The sequence below is a fragment of the Balaenoptera physalus genome, assembly GCF_965194825.1.
Source record: "Balaenoptera physalus genome assembly, chromosome: 6".
Lineage (NCBI taxonomy): Eukaryota > Metazoa > Chordata > Mammalia > Artiodactyla > Balaenopteridae > Balaenoptera > Balaenoptera physalus.
The window spans coordinates 107701057-107724334 of NC_138885.1; the positions used below are offsets into that span (position 1 = coordinate 107701057).

The 23278-nt window shown below is 53.9% G+C and overlaps 1 protein-coding gene across 11 annotated transcripts in view; it reads right to left on the reverse strand.

Moving 5' to 3' along the window:
- TNS1 (tensin 1) overlaps positions 1-23278 on the reverse strand; it is a 230354-nt gene that overhangs the window by 79469 nt on the left and 127607 nt on the right. For 9 of the 11 annotated variants that reach the window (XM_082467416.1, XM_082467421.1, XM_082467414.1 and 6 more), the window contains 14 exons: positions 22566-22607; positions 21732-21782; positions 15757-15806; positions 13313-13484; positions 11068-11118; positions 9807-9929; positions 9313-9377; positions 7649-7732; positions 4537-4649; positions 4036-4096; positions 3712-3787; positions 2988-3117; positions 1549-1614; positions 277-393 (listed from right to left, as the gene is read on the reverse strand). In XM_082467416.1, coding sequence (XP_082323542.1) covers positions 277-393; positions 1549-1614; positions 2988-3117; positions 3712-3787; positions 4036-4096; positions 4537-4649; positions 7649-7732; positions 9313-9377; positions 9807-9929; positions 11068-11118; positions 13313-13484; positions 15757-15806; positions 21732-21782; positions 22566-22607 — 1201 coding nt within the window. Of the gene's footprint in view, positions 1-276; positions 394-1548; positions 1615-2987; positions 3118-3711; positions 3788-4035; positions 4097-4536; positions 4650-7648; positions 7733-9312; positions 9378-9806; positions 9930-11067; positions 11119-13312; positions 13485-15756; positions 15807-20003; positions 20141-20662; positions 20785-21731; positions 21783-22565; positions 22608-23278 lie in introns of those variants that run through there. The other 2 variants (XM_082467422.1, XM_082467415.1) reach the window with 2 other exon arrangements.

Consider the following 23278-nt stretch of genomic DNA (forward strand, 5'->3'; position numbering starts at 1 on the left):
CCCCTGACAATCTCAGAGCATTCGCTGCCTATGGGACTCATTCGGCACCAAGGATACACCCTTGTATGGCTGTTTTGCTTCATTCTTTAGCTCATTCATGTTTTGTTTTACCTTCCCCCACTGAACTGTGAGCTCTCAGAGGTGCTTTGGACCTCTCCTCTGCACCTCCCCTCCCTTTGAGCCCAGTATGGTGTCATAGCAAACCAAGAGAGCCGAGGCCATGTGAGCAGGGGCTGTGCAGTCACAGAGGGGCTGGAAGCCACTGGTCCCACCTACCCTCCATGCCATCATCTTGATGCCCATTGAAGTTGTCATAGGAATCCCAGCGGATGAGGGGGTCGGAGGTGTTATAGTCCACAGACACGCTTGGCCCGTTCTCCAGGTGTTCCATGCCTTAGAAAATGGGAAAGGCGGAGACGACAGTGAAGAGAAAAAAAAAACAGATCGGTAGCTGGAAAAACAGAGGAAACCAACAAGTTCCCTAAGGATGCTCCCTAAGGGACTTCTCATTTTCTTGACCATGGCGAGGCAGGACCACTCGCTTAAGTTGGATGGAGAACCCAGGAGTCTGGTTTCTTGCATTCTTGAAAAGGTTCACACCAGGTCATAAGGGTAAATAAGGACAGCAGCACTGAGCAACAAAGACCCTTTAGAAGAAAGCTGGGGGACCCTCTGGCTGGGTGGCTGCCTCTTTCTCTTCTGTGTCCCAGGGGCCCCTGGGGCAGTGCCAAGAGTCCAGAGAGTCTGGCCCTGGAGTCAGGGGGGAGTGCAGGAGAGGCTTGTGATGGGCTGCACGGGGTCACGGACAACAGGCAAATCACAGCCTTGACATTGAGAGGACACAAGTCATCCCAGCCATCCCCCTGCCCTTCCACTTAAGATGCTTGCCACTGCAGGCAGAAATCTGAGGAGAGAGGCAGAATCTCTCCTACACATCCAGAGAAAGCCCAGTATGCAGACAGCATAAGCTACAAGTCAGGCCTTCTGGGTGAGTTACCTTCCTGACCCAGCAGTCCTTTCTTTAGTCTACCCAGAGCCCCTCTGCTGTAACCTGACTTCACCTCTTCCTATTCTGTTCCCAAATAAGATGAAGAACAACTGGTCTCCACATATAACCAGTCTAACGGCTTAAAGGCTATTATTAAATTGGCCTTCTCATCTTCAGGTTGAATCACCTCAGTTCTCATAAATACTTATCGTCCATCCAGCACCTTTGAGAGTCCCCTTGGCCACTCCCTCCATCCACCACAGCCTTCAGTCTCTGAATATAATAGGATGATGACCTAATGGGGCCAGAACAGTTTATCCAACCCAGCGCCTCTCTGTCTACTTTTTTATTTTTATTATCCAGAGATTAAGTCACTGGTTCATGTTTAGCTGGGGGTCCACTATGATACCCAGATCTTTTACTGCTGGCCTGACTCTCAACCACAGGTAACTTGATATTTGTAGAGCAGATCAGTGGGAAAATGGTAGAGGTGAGTTGAGGTGGGGCAGGGCAGAGTGGAGGGAAGGGAATGAATCAATGGATTCTAACTTGGCATTTACCTTGAATTTTCTCTGGTCCATAAGAAAACACAAATTCAACTTTGCCATATTCTGGAAATCGATCATCTGAAAAAAGGAGACGGAAAAACAAAAATGGGCAACTGATTCCCAAAAGAGGACTCCACAAAAAGTTTTCTTCTAGAAAAGTTTAAAGTAATACATGTATACATGGTTGATAATATAATAAGTAGTACATATAATGATATTAAGTCTCCTACCCACCCTAGCCCTGTCTTACCTGTCTGAGGTAACTATTTCTTACCATTTCTATTTCTTGTTCTACGAGCAGTTACCTCTAAGACTCTAAATAATAGCTACAGTTTTTATGCCCCTATTTCTAGATATATCAGTTTTAAATCATCTTCACTGATTCACCACTATGAAGATGAATAATTTGGATCACTTATAGTATTCCCACCTCCCTTCTTAAATCTGGTTTATTATTATTATTACTATTACCACTGTTATTATTATTAATTCACCTTTCTGATCACCTCTGAAACTTTCAATACGACGGTTAAGCCTCTATTTCTTGATCTGTCCATTTCCGATGGTGCCCTGATTCCCTCCATGTAGGAGGAGGAAGTTTGTGCCCCTCCCTTCTCCCACCTCTCCGCAACCCTACATTTATTTTGTCAGCTATTCTTTTACTTTCTTTGTTAAGACTGATGACATTTACATTCTCTTCTGCAATTATAACAGCATCTTCTGCTTTTGCTCTCCTGGCTCCGGTACAGGGAAAGCTCATCATAGAAACATCCTTCTCCTGCATGACCCAGACCACACTGGGGGATCAGGCCTCTCCTCCTCAGAGCCCCAGCCCCGTGCTCTGATCTCTGCCTGAGCCCAATCTGCACACAGATCACCATTCACTGCTTGCAGGAAGGGAAGTTACAGCAGGGGTGGTGTCTGCTCCCTGGAGCACCCATCATGCCTGTGTGTATCTCCATCACCGCAAGCATCACTTCATAGTATCATGTCTGTTTGTCTCTTTCTCCCATAAGACTGTGAGCTCCCTGAGGGCAGGGCCTGACTTCTTTCTCTTTGTATCATAGTATCATGTCTGTTTGTCTCTTTCTCCCATAAGACTGTGAGCTCCCTGAGGGTAGGGCCTGACTTCTTTCTCTTCGTATCACCAGGGTCTAGCACATGCCTGGCACATACAGACACACAGTGATGCTGGTGGATTTATAGATGGACAGATGGATGGATGGGTGGATGGGTGGATGGATGTGGACATGTCCTGGCCCTGAATGTAATATAGATAAAACCTTAAATGGATAGAGGAAAGAAGCAAAGGGAGACAGCTCCCTGACCACCTCCCTTCCCGTGGGAAAATGGTCACCCTTCACTGCTGCCATAGCCCCTCCATTATTGCTCTCCTATCCTGTGGTCTAATTATTCCTTGCTAGGTCTGCCTCTCTACGCAACGAGCCCACCTTTGAAGGCATCGTCAAGGTCCTCCTTCCCAAAGACAACCCCCAGGTCATGGATGGCGCAGGTATGGAACTGCACGCGGAAGATGACGTCTCGGGCTGGGCTCCGGAACTTCTTGTGGTAGCACTTCAGCTGGGTGGGAAAGAGAGCAGAGCCCATCAGGGGCCCGAAGGTAGAAAGTTAGTCCCAAGAAGCCTCCTTATCAGCTCCATGACTAAGCCCCAAACCCAGTGAAGAAGAGGTCACCAACCCCAAACAGGATCTCAGAGCTCTCTGGGGAAACTTCCAGAACAGCAGAGAGTTGAAAGCCAATCTTGCCCTGTGGGGACAAAGCTATCCTCCCAAGAAGTTCCTGTACACCAGTCAGAATGGACAACGTAGGAGTGGATTTAAATCACAGGAGGAAGGAGTGAAGTTAGAATTGAGGGAGTCCTTGTCACCAGCAGGAAGCCCGGAGGTAACGGCTCACACAGAGACATATGTCCCTGGAGATACTCCGGAACAAGAGGCAAGCCCGGGGGAAGGCACATCCAACACCGAGCCAGGGCATGGACAAGGACCGTCAAGGTTGGAAGGCCTTGCAGGGCCCCTGAGAGCCAACGACCCCAAGGCTGGTGGCCCACCAGGAGTGACGCTCTTGTCCAGAGAGGCAGAAGGGGAGCAGGAAGAGAAAAGGAAGAAAAAATAAACGGCGGTGCGGGGGCTTGAGACCGAGGGGCAACTTACCAAGATGTCTCCCTTCAAGAGCAGCCCAGGCTCGATGGTGATGCAGATGCTGGTCTGGCTGTCTCCTTGGACGTTGCTATGGGAGCGAGGCAGGCAGAGGGAGAGAGGGCTGCTGAGGCAGCCGGGCAGTGCCCTTTCTCCCAGCTGCCCCTCTGCCAGGGGGCTATTGGGAAAGCTCACTGACCCATCCCTCAGCCCTACCCTAGAAGTCCTCCTAGAAAAGGTCCTAGGCAGCCCCCCAACCCCGGCCCCCAGCCCCCAGCTCCCAGTCCTCAGCCTTGGACCTCCGGCATCCCTGGCCTCTCATCCCTGTGGAATACCTACTAGATACCAGATGTGTAAACAGGTTGCATGGCCTGGTAGATCCGGAGAAATGGCCGACACCCTGTAAGGGAGGGGTGCTATTAGCCAAGACAGCAGAAACAGCAGGAGGAGGAAGGGGGATAGGAGAGATGAAGGAAGGAAGGATCGGCCAGGAGGAGGAAAGGTAAGAAAGGGGGAAAGGGAAGAAAGGGAAGGAGGAAAAGAGGAAGGAGAAATGGAAAAAGAAAGAGGAAGAAATGCTAACTTTTCATTTAAAAGGCATTTTGAGTTTGCAAAAACACTACACCGTCCAGAGTCACCTGCCCACAGGCACTGCCAGTATCCAACCCATTTTGCAAATGAATCAACTGGGGCTCAGAGAAATAGGAAGTGGTACAGTTGAGACTCCAAGCCTAAGACTGCAGCTAGCCCGCATTTTTTACCCCCCAAGGCTGCCTCCTAAGACAAAGAGATGGAAGACAGGAGGGGAATGAATGGAAGCTAGAGGGCTCGGGCAGGTACCTCCTTTAGACTCAAAGTTGGGGATGCCATGCATGATCACGTGGTGCAGAAACAAGGGCTTGTTGTTCATTTTGATGGAGCCAGAGAGCAGGCCGCTGAAATAATGCACGTACCTGGAGCAGGGAGAAGGGCAGCTTCAGCCAGGGAGGCCTCTGCTGGAGCAGAGCCATTCTGTTCTCTTTTCCCCTGGCATATTGCCCTAGGTTGCCCTGCCAACTTCCCCCCCACCCCACAAACCCCCAGGCCTCCTGGCAGGTGGGGTCTCCACCCTTGCTGCCTGTAGCCCCAGGAGGGCGAACAGGTACTACTACATCTGGAGTGGGGTCCAGCCAAACCTCCCACTTGGGGTTCTCTGGCGCCTCCTGGTGGCCAACGTGGCCATCTCTTTCCTGCTTCACTCCCGGCCCAGGAATCTCCTGCTGGACCAAATGCACTCCCACACATCCCTGACAGGCATCATTTAGCTGTTCACTACCGCACAAGGCAGGGTGATCAACCATCAGACAGCTCTGACACCCTTACACCGAGCCCAAACCAACCTTGCATTTGTACCCACAGGACCCAGTTCTGCTCCCACAAGACCCACCAACCACATGACGATCCAGCAAATAGTAAGAGCTTAGTAATTCTAGTCCTTCATTTTTTTATATCACGCTGAAGGGTACAAAATTCCTCTGTACCATTTCATTTGATATTAGAGGATATCTAACTTCCACTAAGTATTCCTATCTCTAGGGTCAACATGCCCCAATTCCCTTAACAAAGATCTCGTTGGAAGAATGGAAGGAATAAGCCATCCCCACTCGTTCTAGAAGAGAGGGAAAATTAGGTCCAGAAAGGGTCATCAGCCTCCCAAAGGCACACTGCAAGAGCACACAAAGGTGGGAGGAGAGCGGGTGGGAGGAGAAGGGAAGCAGTCTCACTCCAATGCATCTACTAGAAGGAGAGGCCAATCCTTTTGGTTGGCGTGTCCTCCTTTTCTGACGGGCCAGAGGATGCCAAGCTGGGTCAGCTGGACCAATCAGAATGCATTCTGATTTGAGGCGGGTGAGACCAGAACACTCATAACCATGACAATGGTCCCGTCCTGTCTTTTGGCTCCTTGGCCCACCTCCAGGCCTGTGGGCCTCTGTCCCTGGGCTGGGGTGGGGCCACCTTGGACTATCCCAGCAAGATAATCTGATGGGCAGCACCAGCTCCTATTCAGGCCCCTGCCCAGCCCCCAGCCCCGTTGCTCAAACCGGAAACCTGGAATGGCGGGTTCCTATCAGATCCTCTGATCGTGCCAACAGGATGTGTCTGTGTGCTGGGGACAATGAGCCCGGGGTGGGGTGACAATGAATGGGGGAGCTGCAGGCAAAGCCCCTCCCTCCCTCTCTCCCTGCCCTCCTCTCCTCCAGCTGCTCCAATCCCTGCAAGCGGCACTGACAAGAAGGCGGGAAAGTGGCAACGAATGCCACTTCCCCAACAGCTGCACTTCCACATTTGGGCACAGACAGAATTACCCACCCATGAGCAGATGTAGTTGCAGATATGAGCTGCAAGGCAGATACAGATAATGTAAACACGGACACACACACACACACACACACACACCCTGATGGCATGCTACGTAAGCACACATTGAGCACGGTGGGATCCCTGAACAATCCTGGTCCTGAGAGGTTAACACTAATCCCCATTCTCCAGGCTTTCCGCTTCAGAAATGTGACGGCTCTGCCCACTCTCTCCAAGCCACATTGTGCCATCATAACATCGTGCTCCTCTATTTGAACCTCTCATCTTTCAAGGTCAAGGGCCAGACTCGTGACCAAGGCCACCAGCCACAGGTAGCAAGTCAGGATCTTGAATAATACTTCTTTCCTCCCTGAGACTTCTTCCCTGGGAAGACTCTCACTGATCCACAGCTGCTGTTTCTGACAGCCTCGTCAGAATTTTCTGCACAGAAAGACATTCCGTTTCTGATCTCTGACCCAGAGGCTGGCTACCAGCTGTCCTGTGCCAGTTGTAAGGCGCTGGTTGCCTGAGGATTCACTCACTTCTGCTTGGGCTTCCTGCTACAATGGTGGAAACAGTCCCCAGTGGTGCCGGCACACTTTTAGCCAGGCAAGGTAGGGGTGATGGGGTGTAAGTTGGGGACCCCCAGCATGGAGAGGCTGGAAAGCTCCAGGATCTGGAGCTAGGGGGTCCTGCTTGCCCAGTCAGTGTTCCGAAGGGCTAGAAAAGTCAGTGAGACATTGTGGCCTTTATACTTGCTGTTCCCTCTACCTGGACCCTTTACCCAGACCTTTACTTAGATGTTTCCTTCTCCCTTCTCAGACCTCACCTCACATGTCATCTTCTCAGAAAGGTCAGCACACTGGAATCAGCCCCTCATGTCCACCCCTGTCATTCTCTAGCCCCTCGTGTTCTGTTTTGGTTTTTTCCCCATCAAAGCACTTATCACTGTCTGAAATGACCTTGAAGGTTTATTTACTTGTGTAATGTCCATCTTTCCCAATACAATATCAGCTCACTAAGGGCAAAAGACTCTGTCCTGTCCAACTAGATACCTCCAGCACTTGGAACATCCTAGAGTACCTAAAATTTGCCAAATGAATGAAGGAATCCATCCCTGCCCTGCTTCCTGCCTGGGCTGTTGTGGGCCACATGGGTTAGAGACCGTAGTAAAATTTTAAAGCTCTCACAGCAGAAGGTGACCCTTATCACGAACATCTGTGACCTCCTCAGGGCAGGTGGCAGTGACATCAGCCTCCTGTAGACCCATCAAAACACGGAAGCATCCCTGCTGCCAGGACCAAGAAAGGCACTGCCTTCTTATACAAGCTGCCCTCCTGTACCTCCCCCACCGGTGGCCCTGCTGCTCTCTGGCACCAACCTCAGGAGCCAGCTGCCATGCCCCACTGCGAGCACACACAGCTGCTCACGGCTTCACCCACGTCCCTGAGCTCGCACCCCTCCAGGCTGGCACCTGAACACGCATGCTTGGTACACCCCCACCTAGGCGTGCTGCTTCACCCACCATGGGTACACGAGGCTAGCTCCCACGTATAGCGAGCACACACACGCACACACACACACATGCACTGGGCCGAGAGCCCTGGAGACCTACCTTCTCTGGGATGGCTGGCCAATGGGTACAATCTTATCCTCGTAGAACCGCTTCATTGCAAACCGGTCCAGGGCCTGGTTGGCACTGTGGGGAGAGACAGGTGGTCAGAGAAGCCAACTTCCACGAGTCCCTTGTCCACCCACCCCTGCTTCCCAGACCTGCAGAGCCCTCTGGCCACTCTGTCCTGAGACGCCTTCAGGAAAGGACTGCCCCAGCATCTCTCCATCCTGTGTGCTGCACTCCTCAGCACAAGGGCCTTGGAGCCAGGCAGCCTGGGAGCCCATCTCAAGTTCATCACTGACTTAGTGGCCTTGCAACTTGGGGCAGGTTACTTAACCTTCCTGAACTTGATTTTTCTTTCCTGTCAAATGAGGTGCTAACTGTGCCTTCCTTGAAGGCTGTTGTGGCAATTGAGTGAGGTAACACCTATAAAGAGCTCGGCACATGTGGGCACACAGTAGGTGCACAGGAAATGTTGACCATTAAGCAAAGATTAAGCTGGGTCAGGTTTCTTAAAGTCATAAAACTACCGTCCTATTGCAAGCCCTTCATAGAGCATTCTACCCATCCTCAAAGAGATCATTTTTTAAAGAGACAGATCACATAGCTTCCCCATTCTTGACTCTCCGACGATGTCCCATCCCTCTTAGAATAAACTCCAAAGTCCTTATCAAGGGTACAAGGCCCCCGGGCTCTGCCTCCTCCCATCTTCACTTCCCACTCTTTGTCCCCTCACTCACTCGGCTCCAAACACGCCAGCCCCTCGAATTCCCACTGCTGGCCTTTGTCCTTCCCTCTTCTCTGCCTGAAAGGTCCCCTGCCACCACCACCTCCCCCCCCTGCCCCGGACTGTACAGGACTCAGTCTTCTCCCCTCTCGCCCCTTAATTCTGCTCAAATATCACCTCCCCAAGAGGCCTCCTTTCCCCACCGTCTTGCTCTAGTCTCCGTCCTTCAAAGTACTCATCACTTGCTCTTACTGATGTGTTTGTTTACTCATTTAACATTCATGAGGGCAGTGGCTTGGCTTTGCCCACTGCTCTATTTCCAGCACCTAGAGCCTCCTGCACAGTGGCTGTTCCATAACCGTCGTCAAATGACTAAATGAATGGAGGAATTCCTCTGCCTCTCTGAAAATCCAAATCAGAATGGGAATCATCCACTGGTTGTTTCCTATTCTTGATGCAAAACACCTAAGTGGGAAGATGGCCCTGCTGGCGAGAAGCAGGGGAATAGATGAGAAACCTTCCAGATGGCTCTGCTGGACCCAGATGTGATCCAATATTTCTTTGTGACTCCCTCCCTGCTCACTCAGGTAAACAGAAGGCAGTTGGGCAAAGAAAAGTGGCCCCAAGAAGCTGACTGGACGGGGTGTCCATCCATGGGCCTGCCTCCCACGGCTGCCCCTCTCCAGGGCCCCAGAGGGATGGTGTCTCCTCTCTCCTGCCCTCTGTCCAAGGGCCCCTGTCCCAGAGATGAGGGCAGGGACATTCTCCTTTCCAGGGGCTCCTCCCCCTGTCCTCAGCACCTCTCGCCTCCTCTGTCCTTATCCTCCAACCCCAAGGGAGGGAGAGGCCTTGGGTGGGTGGGGGAGGCCTTGGGTGGGTGGGGGAAGGGGGCTCTGCTGTCAATATTCAGAGAATGGGAGGCTCGGGGCCCTCTTACCTGGCAGAAATGTTGCTGTAGTGCATGTAAGCCGCGATCACAACACCTATCCTGCCTCGGTTTCCCTGAAAAAGCCCCAAAACACAAAAGCCTTTACTTCTAAGGCTGGCCCTCCTGCCCCAGAGCAAGGCGGGCAGGGGCTGCAGAGAGGGGCGGGGTTCTCAGGGAGAATTGGAGGAAGGAGGAAGCGGATAGGGCTGAGTCTCAAAAAGAAGAAACACAGCTGATCGTCCACCACACGTGAGTGACCCACGGGCTGGTACCTCCACTTCCTGGGGGTGCACCCCAGACAGAATCAATTATCCCCAAGAAGGAGAGTACACACAAACGAACTTGCACGCTCACACAATCCAGTGATACGGGCAGGTGCATACACTCATCCAAGGATATATTCGTGCACGGGTATGAACACGCACATGCACACACACACACACACACACACACACACACACACACACACACACACACAGACATCCTGCAGCCCCCGCTCTGACCTTGTTGTGTAGAACGACAACGTTGTGGGGATCTGCGTTGAGCCAAGTGTCCATGGCCTTGCAGACACTGCAGATCTTCTCCAGGGCTGGGGTGTGGAGGTCGGGCCAGCCAAATTCCAGTACCTGTGGCCCAAGCCAGGAGTGAGAAGCGGCAGAAGTCCAGAGAGTCAACGGGCGGGGGGGTAGGGAGGTGCCCACACACACCACGCGCCAGCCCCGCAGCGATGCCACCAGCAGCGGGGCCTCAGTTCCTGCCCTGCACGTCAACCCTCTGGAAGGCAGAGGCGTGGAGGCAAAGGACACTGACCCGGGCCTAGAGACCCTGGGTTCTGACACTGGCTCCCTGTGGGCCTCAGGCCAGTCACAGCCCCTTCCCCAGTCCCAGTTTCTGATTTGTGTATAAAGCAAAGGCTTAGAGCCGATGGCCCCAGGTCCCTTCCATATGACTTTGACCTTAAAATGTGCTGGGAGCCTCCAGCATTGTTCCCCAGCTCTCCTCCCACAGATAACCCTGAGGCCTGGCTCAGGGAGGAAGAAGGAAAGGTGAAGCCTGTTCACGGCTCTTTTCCAGGCCCTGGACACACAAACCATCAAGTTTTCAGGCCAGCCGAAGGAGGCCTGAGCGGGACAGAGAGCAGGTCTGAATAGCAGTCATCAGGCTCCTTCAAACTTTTCTTAACTCACAAAACTTTAAAGTAAAAGAAAATCTGTGCTCGGACGGGCCCAGAGAGCACATCTAATCCAGCCCGTCCACTTTCAGAGGTGGAAACTGCGGCCCAGAGAAGTCTGCCACCCACTCAAGGTCACACAGCGACAGGCACCAGAATCCAGGGGCCGGAGCAGATAGGCACACAAAGCCCACACACAGCGCTCTGAACAGCAAGTGAAAGAAAGTTGGTTGTAGGAAGGTCTACAGTGGTGATTCCCAGCTGGTTTAAATCCAGAATACTTTTCAATAAGACTCAAAATCTCACAGCTCCAGCCCCACCCCAGAGACTCTGTGTGCACCACAGGCGGCAGACCTTGGTGGAAATCACTGTATTGAGCTTTGCTTTCTGTAATTCGTATTACAGAAACAATAAATATATTATTTTCTATTTTCCAAATAGAAGATGGCACTGTAAGTTTGAATAGGCTTTGCAAACTGTCATAGCACTTTCCCCCAAGATTCTAATGTGGGAACCTCAGAGGAAGGGAGCCCCCCTGTTCCCTCTTCCAGGCAGGGAGAATCCCTCCCCACCCCAAACGGCAATGGACTCACCTTGGCGTGGAGCTTCGTGATGTCAGGTCTCCGCTCAGAGAGGTTGAAAAGCTAGAAGGAGGAAAAGGAAGAGATTGTTGAGAAGGTTGGCCCTTTCTCTCTCCCTCTCTCTCTCTCCTCTCTCTCTCTCTCCCTCTCTCTCTCTCTCTCTCTCTCTCTCTTCCCTGCTGGAAATTCTACCTACCTGACCATACACGGAGTCCTACCAGATACACACTGATAGACAGGAACTCAACTACAGGTTCTCAGGATAAAGAGGGAGAGAGAAACAAGTATGTAGACACCCAGCCACTCCCCTGGATAAGCGGACATCCTGAACTGAAGATGAGAAGGGGACAGAACCTGTCTCAGGTCCCACATGCCACCCCCAAGGTGGGCATCTCTCCACACTGAATGGAAATCCAGGAGTGTCAAACGATAAGCATTTGGCCATCTCTGGTTTCCTCTTCACATGTCGACTTCAGAAGCTCACCGCACGAAGATGTAACTGCTCTGTGGTCGGACGCCCTCCATAGGAGGGTGCAATCCGTGCTGGGTGGGCCCTCTCAGACCCCTGACACCCCTCTCCCAGCAGACACCCCCCAACACCTGACCACATCCCAAGGGAATCCCCCAACCTCTGGATTCCTGGGCTCCTGAAATAGGGCAGGATCTTAGATGGCTTCTGGTCCACTCTTGAGGCCTCAAAGGAACACACTTTATGCCGTTAACAATGGCTAACACTTCAGTGGTACAGTGTCCACAGCCTGCCAGGCCGCACTAAGGACTTTACATCTACCACCTGCCTTAATTCTCTCCACAACCATAGAGGTAAGTAGACCCATTTTACAGATGGGGATCCTAAGGCTTAATGAGGCTAAGTGTCAAGATCAGATAGTTGGTGAGAGCAGAGCAGCATTCCAACCCAGAACATTCTGATGTTTAAAGTCAGACTCTTAACAACGCCCAACATAGCTGATGGACAGGTCTCCGTAGAGGGCTGAAAAGTATCCCACAAAAATTCACATCCACGTGGAACTTCAGAATGTGACTTTATTTGGAAATAGGTCCTTTGCTGATGTAAGTAGTCAAGGATCTGGAGATGAGATCATCCTGGATTCAGGGTGGGCCCCAAATCCAATGACTGGTGTCCTTATAAGAAGAGGAGAGGACACACAGACACAGGAAAGAAGGAAGGTCACATGATGACAGAAGTAGAGACTAGAGCAAGGCCACTACAAGCCAAGGAGCCACTAGACTGCCGGGAGCCACCAGAAGATAGGAAGAGGCAAGGCAGGATTCTCCCCTGCGGGATTCAGAGGGAGCATGGCCCCACTGACACCTTGATTTGGACTTCTAGCTTCCAGACTGTGAAAAAATTAATTTTGTTGTTTTAAGCCACCTAATTTGTGGTAATTTGTTACAGCAGCCCTAGGGACCTAATACAGCCCCTACACCCCACCTCTGCTCAGACCTCCCAGGGCAGCCCCTCATGATGGTATGTCCAATCTGTGGGTCCAGCCCACAAGTACCTCCCTGTAAAGCGGGCCTGAGCGCTCCTCTGGGGCCAGGATAGATCCAATCCCCCAGGCCAGCCCTTCTGACATTAGAGACCGTGGTGGGGGCATGGAGGGGACTTCCTCCACACTGGTTAGGAGATCCTCCTGTGCCAGGTATGACCCCAGTGTCAGCAACACCAGGTCTCTCAAGCCACGCTCTGCCACAACTCTGCCCTAAGACTGCTCAGAGGCACCGACAGTATGACACCTCTGCCACTTCCTGACTCTGTGACCTTAGACAAATACCCCACCTCTCTGTGTTCTCGAAAAACCAGCTTCCTAGGACTGTCGTGGTGTTAAATCTGTGGAAAGGAGTTAAAACAGGGCCTGGCTCATCACCAGGGCTCAGTAATGTGAGCTTTTACTGTTATTCTCTCCTCCTGGTCAACACACGTGCGTACACCCACACGCACACGCGCGTACCCACACGTACACACACACACAAACATACAAACCACACACACATACATACAAACCACACACACATGCATGGACAAGTGCGCACGCACACACACACACACACACACACGACTTAGCTCCAGATGCTGCATCCCAGCTGCAGAGACACTCCTTAGGGCCAAGGGAAGGTGAAGGGAGAGAAGAGCAAGAGCTGGCTCAGGGGCAGGTGGGGCAAGACACCAGCAGGAGGAGGTGGCAAGCAGAAAGGACGGGGCACTGGACCAGCGGGCAAGGGGTCCCATCCTCACCAGGTAGTTGCCTCCATGTTTGCACTTGAGCATCTGGGCCACCTCACGGAGGTTGCTCCGGAAGTTCTCCTCATTGGCTGTGCTGGGGAAGGAGACGGCGATGATCCTCTCAGTGACATACACCAGGTCCAGCTCACAGCTGTCCTCCGTGGTCCGGCTCACACTCATGTTTCTGGGGAGACAGCAGGCAGAGGCGGGTCCTGATCAGAATCCAGGCCCCCAGGACAAGGTCCAGGGAGCTACACCCCCTACACACTATACGTGGCCCCCAAATCTAGCCCAGGGGGCTTGGCTGCTCCCTGACCCAGAGCCAAGGCCAGAGGCTTCCCCTGGCGAGGCCAGTGCAGCCCACAAGGCCAGTCTGGGAGCGCCGGGGAGAATAGAGCTGGGCAGGAGCTGGCGAGGATCTCAGGCCATTTCAGAACCAAAGAGTGATGACACCAATCCTAGGTGCTCATCAATCCTGTCAGCATTGCCTTCAACCTGTGATCCCAGAGGTCAGAGGTCAGAGCCAGGGCCGGAACCAGCCAGGGCCCGGGAGTCCAGCTCAGCCTCCTAATATACTGTGGCCGCCTGGTCTGGCAGAAGTTTCTCGAAGGATCCCCGGACGGCTACGGAAGAGGAAGGAGAGCCTGAACTGGGTCCTCTCACATCCCGGAGCTAGCCTTCTGCTGCCCTCCCCTTGCTCTGAGCTGTGGAGTGGGCGGGGAGGCCCCTCAGGAGCAGGGGCAGCTCAGGTGACATGCTCACCTGGGCTCCAGGTAAGCCAGACCACAGCACAGATTCCAGCCCTCCCCAGAGGCAAGACAACTCCTGCCCTTTGTTCCCTGGCTCTCTCCCCACCTCTGGCAGCTCCCACTGCCCCGCAGGGCTGCTTCCTACCAGTGACCTCCCTGATTTCTAAGGGCTCAGGAAGCAGAGGGGGCTGCCGCAGCGGCAGGTGATCCCCAGACATCCCAGTGCCACCTGAGCTCCTCAGAGAGGTGGGGAGCCCCCTGGGCTGGGCACCACGTGAGGGGAGGTGGGGTCTCACACCTTTACACCTCACCCAACTGCTCTTCCAAAGGAGGGTCCAGGGTGCCCACTGGGGAGCTGATGGGAAGGGGAAATGGGTCTCAGGACACTGGCATTCCATTCTGAAGCCCACCTGTAGTTTCTGGGGTCACCTCACACCCTCCCCTTCTTACCCCATCACCCCAGCCTCCTAGGGTCCTGCTTCCCCTCTCTACCCAAGGTGGGCAACTCACAGTTCATGTTGATAACCCTTCACTTCTGCAGGGTAAAGTTGGGACTGAAGGGGCAGCAGGAGGAATACCATGGGGTGTTTCAAAGTGACGGGGTGGCATGCGGGGTACAGCCCCGGGACACCAAGAAACGGGACAGAATACAGATCTCCACCACAGTTAGCTCCGAGCCCAACTGTGTAGATGGGGCTTGGAAATAGGAGAGCCAAGGGTGACATACAGCTTCTCCGTGGTGGCAATGACAGGGACCAAGTGGCAGAGGGGCCAGTGCGCTGGGAGCCCACTTTGAATCTGGCCTCTGAGTCCCGGTCTTTCCTTGTCCTGCAGCCTTTGGGGGCGGGGCTCCTACTCAAGGCAGAACAGCACCACCACCTGGCCAACCTCAGCATCGCACTCTGCATCCACCCACCCCAAGGTGATTCTCATCTGTAGGGGAGGAGGCGATCCTCTAAAGGGCCCCACCAGTCTCTGTGGACAGCCGGCAGCCGGACTACAACCCACTGGGAGCTTCAGCTACACACCAGACCCTCTCTGACTGGTGGTCCATATCCCTGCGGCCAGATTCTCACTCATCTCAGGAACCTCAGGGGTGAGGGGGGAGTCAGAGAGGGAAGGGCCCAAAGCCAAAAACCCAGAGAACCTGGACCCAGGACAAAGAGACTCTGGATGAGCAAAGCACCAAGTCCCCTGTGCATCCCCTTCCCCCAGTCCCCACCAGCTCAGCCAGATAGAGGACCTTCCTTTTATAAATGACCCTCCAACATCAGAAACCTCTGCCCGTGGAGAAGAACAGGATCTAGCAGAGGCCTCAGCGCCAGCCAGTCCTGAATGAAAACCCAAGTGCTGCCTCTTAGTGGTTGTGTGACCTTTAACAAATCGCCTCACCTCCCTGAGACTCAGTTTCTTCATCTGCCAAATGGGAATAAAATACTTACCTTGCAGGGCTGTTGCAAGGGCTAGATGAGATCATGCAGGTAAATGAAGAATCCAGCTCAAGGACTGGCTTCAAGCTAAAACTTTTGAGTTTCCCAGTGGCATCTACCTGCATCCTCTCGCTGTGGCTTCCACATCTGCCCGTGCTCCCTATCACGTGCTTTGTGACTTTGGTCTCGGAGACCCAGAGGCATGACTTGCTGGGAACACCCACAGTGACCTCACTGCCTGCACCCACCCACCGCGTCCCCCATAGCCCAGGCATACCTGATGGGCTGGGGATGGGGCTGGACACTTGGCGTGACTCTGGTGGAGCTCTGGGAAAGAGAGGAGAGAAGCAGCGTTAGGGCGGTGGCCGGCTGGATGGCAGGAGAACAGCAGACAGCTGTCCACGCGATCAGTCAGGGCCACGGGGAAACACAGATTCCCTTCTCCTGACTCTGCCAACATTCCAGCCCAGGCACCCTAAAGCCCAGCAACACAGCAGCTCAAAGCCAAAAGCGATCAATGCCAATCCCACATGAGCGCGCCAGTGTGCCTGCGAGCCCCCAAGGGGAAGGGCTTTCCTTCCTCGGGCAAGGGAGAAATGCCAAATGCTGAGAAATGCACCATGCCTGGGCTGGTGCCATGTGCGCTGAGTACACACTCAATAAAACAGTTACTAAACTGATGGAAACGCATTTCACCTGGATTCGCTGGACATCAGAATAGTGACCCCAAGTGGAGAACAGAGATGGCAACCATGAAAGAAGGAAAGATGAGAGCGCCAGCCCCGCTCTGTCCAGCTCTGAACATTCCTCCTCTGACCACCAGCTGCCCACATTCCCCTCTTAAAGCAGCAACACCGGCTCATTCAATCAAAAGTTTTGAGACAAGAAGCAGCCAGGCATGGTGTGTACCAACCAGGGCTAGGCAGCAAATCATGCTCCTAAGGTCCCACTGTCCATTGTCTGTTACCCCCCCCTCACCCATTCCCATCTCCAGGGTTGTCGACTTGTACAAAATTAGGCAAATGGACCCAAGTCGGTGTCCAAAACATCCCAGGGCAACCCAACAGCAGGGCGATGAAAAGCGCAGGATCAGAGTCCCACAGCATCCTGCTGGGCAGCCTTGCATTACTTAACGCCCTGAGCCTCTATAATGTCACCAGTGAGATGGAACAATCCTTATGGGATTGCTTGAAGATTAAAGGGAATTATGCACCCCTACAGTAAAGCAAAACCCTGCATCACCAGCTGCCACCATCCTTTCAGCCACCTCGCTCGATGCAGAATCGGACATCCAACCTGCACATTCCCAGGCCCAGCCAGAGCCCTCTGAGCCCACTGGCACCTTCCAAACATCCCTGAGCCTCCCCAAAACTGGCCTTTCCTGACCGCCAAGTTGCATCTACCTCTTGGAGGGGACGGAACCACAATCCACCAAGGAGAGGAGAAACGGATGCCCAGCAGGATTCACCCTCAGATTTCGGGCTGGACCACTGGGGTCCCAAGAAGAGGAGCCCCCTTCAACCCTCTCCAGGCCCCGCTACGAGGCAGGGGTGGGTGGGCTCTGAGGCCCAGCTCCCCGCTGAGCCCAAAGTCAGGGCAGCCCCGCTAAGAGGAGGACTCTCCACCCAGCCTCCCGTAAGAAGGCTGCGGCCAGAGTCCCCTCTGCCCGGGCCGCCGCCCAGCTCTGAACAGCTCAGCCTCGGAGGCAGCAGGAGGAGGAAACAGCCAAGGGGGCTTGTCAGGGTGGAAAGTTTCTCCGTCTCCCCAGCTCTCCTGGCCCTGAGGACTTGGGTTTGCATGAGTCAGGCTTGGGGAGCTGCAGGGTGCGAAGGCGGGGGCAGTAAGGAGGGGTTGAGTTGTGTTTGGTTTTCAAGACCCAAACCAGGCCGTTCCAAAACTACCCACTCAGAGGAACGCAGAAACCCAACACTTCATCCGTCTCCGTTTCGCTGGTCCCTGATGAGGAGCCGCTGAATCTCCCCAGGCCCTAGGCCCTGCTCCAGGCCCCGGGGCCACCCTGCTATAAATAGCCCCTCGGGTTCCGTCTACTGATCCACAGCCATGTTTGGAGGAGGCTGCCACAGCTGCTTCTAACAACTGGAAGCCACAACCATAGCCAAGGCTGGAGGTGTGGCCGGGAACACGGGGCCAGGCCCAGGGAGCTCAGAGAGACAACGGGATACCTAGACGGGCTTGGCAGGGGGACTGGGGAGCCGAGGGGAGCCGAGGGGAGCCGGGAGCCGCCACGGGCACAGGGGCGAGAGGGATGGACAGGGCAGGAGAGCCAGCTCCCGCTCGCTTCTCCACCCCCCCTCCCCAATGTTACAACACTCCACATTCCTCAGCCTCCCCACCCCAAAAAACCAGGAAAGATAAATAAAAACTTGGCCCCAGCAGAGTCTGGCCATACTGCCTCCAGAGGTGATAAGACAAAGTCCAAGCCGGCTCTGCTCCGCCGGGCTTGGGGGGGGCGGGGGGGGGCGGGGGGGGCAGGGGAGGAAACTGCCCTGGAAAGTGACCCCAGCACAGAGGACAGGGACGAACAGCTGGACAGTCATCCCCTGATGAATCACTGGGCTGCCCTCTAACTGACAGTGCTTCCTGTTTTCTGCAAAGTTTGGGGGCATGTGACACTCACTGGCAGAAAGCAGACGTGCACAGGTAACACGTCCGAGGGTTGGTGGAATGAGTCACAGGGAGAACTGGAGAACCAGAAATGGGTCAGGGGAGGGGGCGGAGCATGTGAGCAACACAACTTAACGCTCCAAGAAACACAGTGACCTCCCACATGCAGGGCTAGAGATGGGGCACCTTCGGCAGCTGCCTAATCACACAGGCCGTTTTCAAGAGGGAGGCTGTCCTCTCTGCTCCCCATCGTCATGTGCGTTCTCTCATTCAGTGAACTTCACTGAGGGCCACCGGCTGTGCATGAGGTCCCTGACCTCAGAGAGCTTACATTCTACGAAGGAAGATACTCATCCACGAAGCCAGTGTGAGAAGCAGTCGCTTGGTCTCACTGACCAATCTGTAAAATGGGTACAGCACAGTCTTGTGTGATATACCTGCTCCACTTAGAGACTCCAGGAAAAACTACCAGAGGGCTTTACAAAGAGTACTCTAAAGACTTTATTTTATAAAGAAAAATAAGCTGTCTGCCTGTAATTCCATTCCTTTCCTCTCTGGGGCTGTCAAAGTCCTTTACCCACATGCTCTGAACTTCTTCCCTGCTCCACCCAAGACATAGATCAATAATAGGACTTTTGATCCAACTCCCTAGGCACCAAGATTTCTCCCCTATCATCATCACCAACACAGTCTCTCCTTTGCTTAAAGGACACTGTGAAAGGAAATTCCACAGCCTTCCTCAAACAGCGTCTTACTACTCTTACTATCAGGCAGTTCCTCCTGGTATCTAACCCTCACCCTTCCTGCTGCAGATTCGGCCAACTCTGTTGGCTTTGGCCCTCACTGCAGGCGGAGCTGCGGACCACCGCTCAGATGCTCCAGTGCAGCTCAAGATCTATGACCCTCGGCTCCGTTTTTTGCCTTCTTCTTCCCCGCCATGCAGCAAGAGTGGGAACCCCAGGACCTGGGTGGGGTTGGTTTGGAGCAATGACTGTGTGGGAAGAGTCCTGCCTTCCTTTGAGGTTCATAGACCAAACACAACAGCTCTGCACCAAAAGAAAAGCTGTTTCCGGAGCCCAAGTCCCCAGGGGGCACAGTTGGGAGGAGGGTCTGGAAGCAACACCAGGGGCCATGTCAGGCAGGCAGAGATTGGTGACCAATCTACGTCAGGGGCCCTTCCCCACCCCTATGACTCCTCTGGGGGCTGTGGCCACCCCCTCCCCTCCGCACCAGCCCCTCCAGCCACACCCCTTCCTCTCTCCTTCCTGCCCACCCGCCTGGATTTTTCCAAAACAAAGTGCGACACAGCACATCATCCACAAACTCTGCAACACACCAACCCCGCTGGAGGAAAACAGCCATTCCTGCCCTGTGAGTCCTGGGCTGCGGGCCAGAGACAGGAAAACAGCTCAACAAACAGGCACATTATCCCAGCAGCAGGCCCAGAGCAGCGACCGTGCCACTTCGGAAACGGGTCTCCTCACCCAAGGCAGACTGCAGGAGAACCCAGTGGCTGGGGAGGGGACCCTGCGGTCACTCAACCTGGGACAGGCGTCTGGGATCCTCAAAAATTAGGTTTTCTCTCTTCCTTTGCAGTACTCGTGCCATTCTGGAATCTGCTCACTTGCTTAGCCTTTCATGGACTCCTTTAACTAAACTAACTAGACCAAAACTCATCTTGTCCCTTCTCCCATATCCAGGCAAGACACCACCCTTACCCACCCCGGCACGCACAGACACACACACTTTCATCCCAGATCAACAGAACTTTCTCCTAAAAAACCTCTCGTTCCAACTAAACAGCAACCTCTTTCTTCTCCAGGACCAAGGTCATACACACCCTTGCATCAAAAAGTTCTCCATGATGTCTAACTTCACTCTCTCTTGCTGCAGCCTTACCTTGTAGGATCTGTCTGGCCCAGGCTGGAGTAGTGGGGAGCAACTGCTCTAGGACTCGGCTTATAAAAGAGTGTCCAGACGATTGGCTAAAAGGCTTGGTTCACACACCATCGCCCTGTCCCCTGGCCAAGGGTTGGGAGTCCTGGAAACACCAGATCCAGGCAGCAGTCCCAGGATGGGATGGAGAAGACATTCATTGAGTCAGTGAGCCCCTCCAAGCCTCTGTTTCCTCATCTATAAAATGGGGCCACAGCATCTGCCATAGCGGGATGTCACGGGGATCAAAAAATACCCAGCCAATGGGGACTTCCCTGGTGGTCCAGTGGTTAAGACTCCATGCTGCCACTTCAGGGGGCATGGGTTTGATCCCTAGTGGAGGAACTAAGATCCCACATGCTGCACAGCACGGCCACACACACACAAAAAAAATATATACCCAGCCCAGTTCCTGGTCCTTAGCCAAAATAACAGTAATAAGAATGGTTAACACTTATTGAGCACATAGTATACGCTTTGTGTGCATTAAGCTAGTTAATCTTTAGTAGCAGGCACACAAGAAAATTACTTTCTCCCCTGTACCCCAGCCCCAGAAACATCACAAACTCGGACAAGGGTCCATCCCAGCATGTGTACTCCACGCCCATAGGACCCGTGCATACCTTGAACAGAGCCTTGCCCATTAATTTGAGAGGCATGTTTCTGCTCTTCCTGGCGGGGCCCTGTGTGGCCCGGGGGACACCTCCACCTCGCCGGGCTGGCCTTGCGGGGCTGGCCCAGGGCAATGTGACAGAGGTGGTGGGCTCACCACAGAAGTGTGCTGCCTGCAGAAGCCCAGCACCTCCCTCCGAGGCCCTCCCCGCCATGGGTCAGGCAGCTGTCAGATGATAGGGCCTCATGCCATCAACAGCTCCCCCGTGCCAACCGCCAAAACCACTCCCTGTTCCTCTGCAGATCAGGGCAGGCGAGGATGGAGAGGCCAGCAGAGGGGCAAATTGTCAGAGAAGGGCAGGGAAAAAAGAGAAAGGTCCGACGTTGCCGGGCATCTGCCCCTGGGGTGGTGTGAGGACAAGCCCAGGCACGAGTTCGGCTCAAAGCAGGGTCCCAGGAGAGCCCCTCTTTCCTTCCCTGGGGTCCTTCCACTTAGGGAATTTGCCCATCGCCCTCCACCAAAACCACAGGGCAGGAGGAGCCCGTGAGACCAACCAGCCCATCTTCCAGCTCCCTCCCGAATCAATGGCATTTAGCCCATTTTCAAAGGCTTCTCCCTCCGAAGAAGCAGAACCTGCGATTCCCCAGGGGCTGATGACCCTCCAAGAGCCCAGGAGTCCCTCTTCATCTCTGCCCCTAGTCCCTCTTGCTGCAGTGTTGCCCATTCCCCTGGCCGTTGCCCTGGTGACTGCTCACCACCCAGCGAGGCCTCGCACAGCAGCCTCTGCTCCCCTCCCTCCCCACCCTGCAGCACTAAGGTCTGCCTCAGTGATGGGCAAACCAACTCTGGATCCAGCTGGGCTGGAGGCTGAAGCCAAGACTAAGGCCCAGTGCCTAAGTCGTGGGGCCTGCTCACCCTCCCAGCCCCTCTCCCCACTCCGGAATTGAGCTGAGCAATTCTACAGAGGAGGCTTCGAGGGACGCCCACCAAACAAGCAGGTGTTAGGCATTGTCCGCCTCCCCCGTCCCCCGCGTCCCAGGGACTCGCCGCATCTTCCTCCTTCCCTTCCGAATACTTACATCTTCCTCAAGGCTTTTCCGTGTGTTTCCACCCCGGAAGGCTCCTTCTCCCTGGAGACAAAGAAAAGGCAATCAGAGAGGGGAGTTTAGGAAAGTCATCGAAAGGTATCAGGTCTTTCATCTGCTGGGTGTGGCAGTGGTGGGGGTGAGGGCTTGGCAGAAGGGCCTGGGAAGGGGCTTGGTTGTTTGTGTAGCATTTCTTTGTCCACTAACAGCCCCTCAAAGCCAACCATACCCTGCCATTTGTGTCTCTCCTGGGGGAGATATTATTATTCCCATTTCTGCAGATGAGAAAACTGAGGCACAGATAGGCTCAGGACTTGCCACAATCTCACAAATAGAACCTTGGAGGAGTTGGGAGGCAAACCCAAGTCCTCCATCTCTGAGCCCATCACTCCATGCCGGCCATTGCCAGGAGACGCCTCTCAGCTGCCAGCCTCGGTTTCCCCACCACATGACCCACCCACTTCCTTTCCTTCCTCCTCCACGTAGCCTTGAGGAAATCGTCTGTCTCTCTGCTAAGTCAGAAAGACGTGTTTGGAAAGATCTGCCTGGCTTTCTCACATTCTACATATCTAATAAAGAAGCCCACATTTAACCACGGGCCTCTCCCTCCCCGTCTGCCTAGCTCCCCAGCAATCCATTTCCGAATACACAAGGGGATGGTCTGATATCCAGCTTTCAATGCCACCCATGTCTCCATCCTTCCCCCAAGTTCCCCAAATCTACTCCAGAAGGGTGTCCTCAAACACATCTGTTCACTTTCCCCCCAATCTTCCTTATGCTTTCCCGGCCTCCCCAGGCGCTCACCCCGCCCTACCTGCTGTCACTCACCGTGTCCACTACATTCTTTGGAGCAGTTTCAGTGTTGACGGGCTGTGGGCAGAGGGAGAAAACAGCATGAGGCCTCAGGGCAAACATCCCCAGGTTGGCTCTCTCCCCGGGGCTGGTGGCCGTGATGGGCAGAAGGCCTCCTGAGATAGCACCGATGGTGCCAACCCAAGACTCAGACATAATGTGCTGACCCCAAGCTTGGGGGGCAGAGTCTGGAAAATGAAAGACAATCCTATTGGTCCTAGAACCATCCAGCTTGACAAAACTCACTAAGGCCCCTAACTCCGACAGTCACCGACCCCTCAAAAAGGAACAAGGAGCGAGTAAGTGACTCTTGTTCCTACTTGCCAGGCATGTGTGCCTACACCAGCCGCTTCATTTATTCACAAGAACCCAGTGAGGTAAGTACTATTACTACCTTTGAGCCCCACTTTACAAATAAAGAGAAATTAGATGAGTGGACCAAAGCCATTGACTACTAAGGGGGACAAAAGGGTTGGAACCCCATCTTGGGTCTCTACACTTCATGCTGTGTGAAACCACAGCAGCCCCGGATACCAGGCCTGCCAGAGTCTTCATGCTTCAGTGGGCTTTCAAGGGCCATCCCCACCTTTGGCCCTGCGCCCTTGCAGACCTCAATTTCCTTGCCCCAAAACTCTCTTCCACCCAGACCCCTTGCTATTCCCACATCCGGGCTTTTGTTTGCGGAGCAG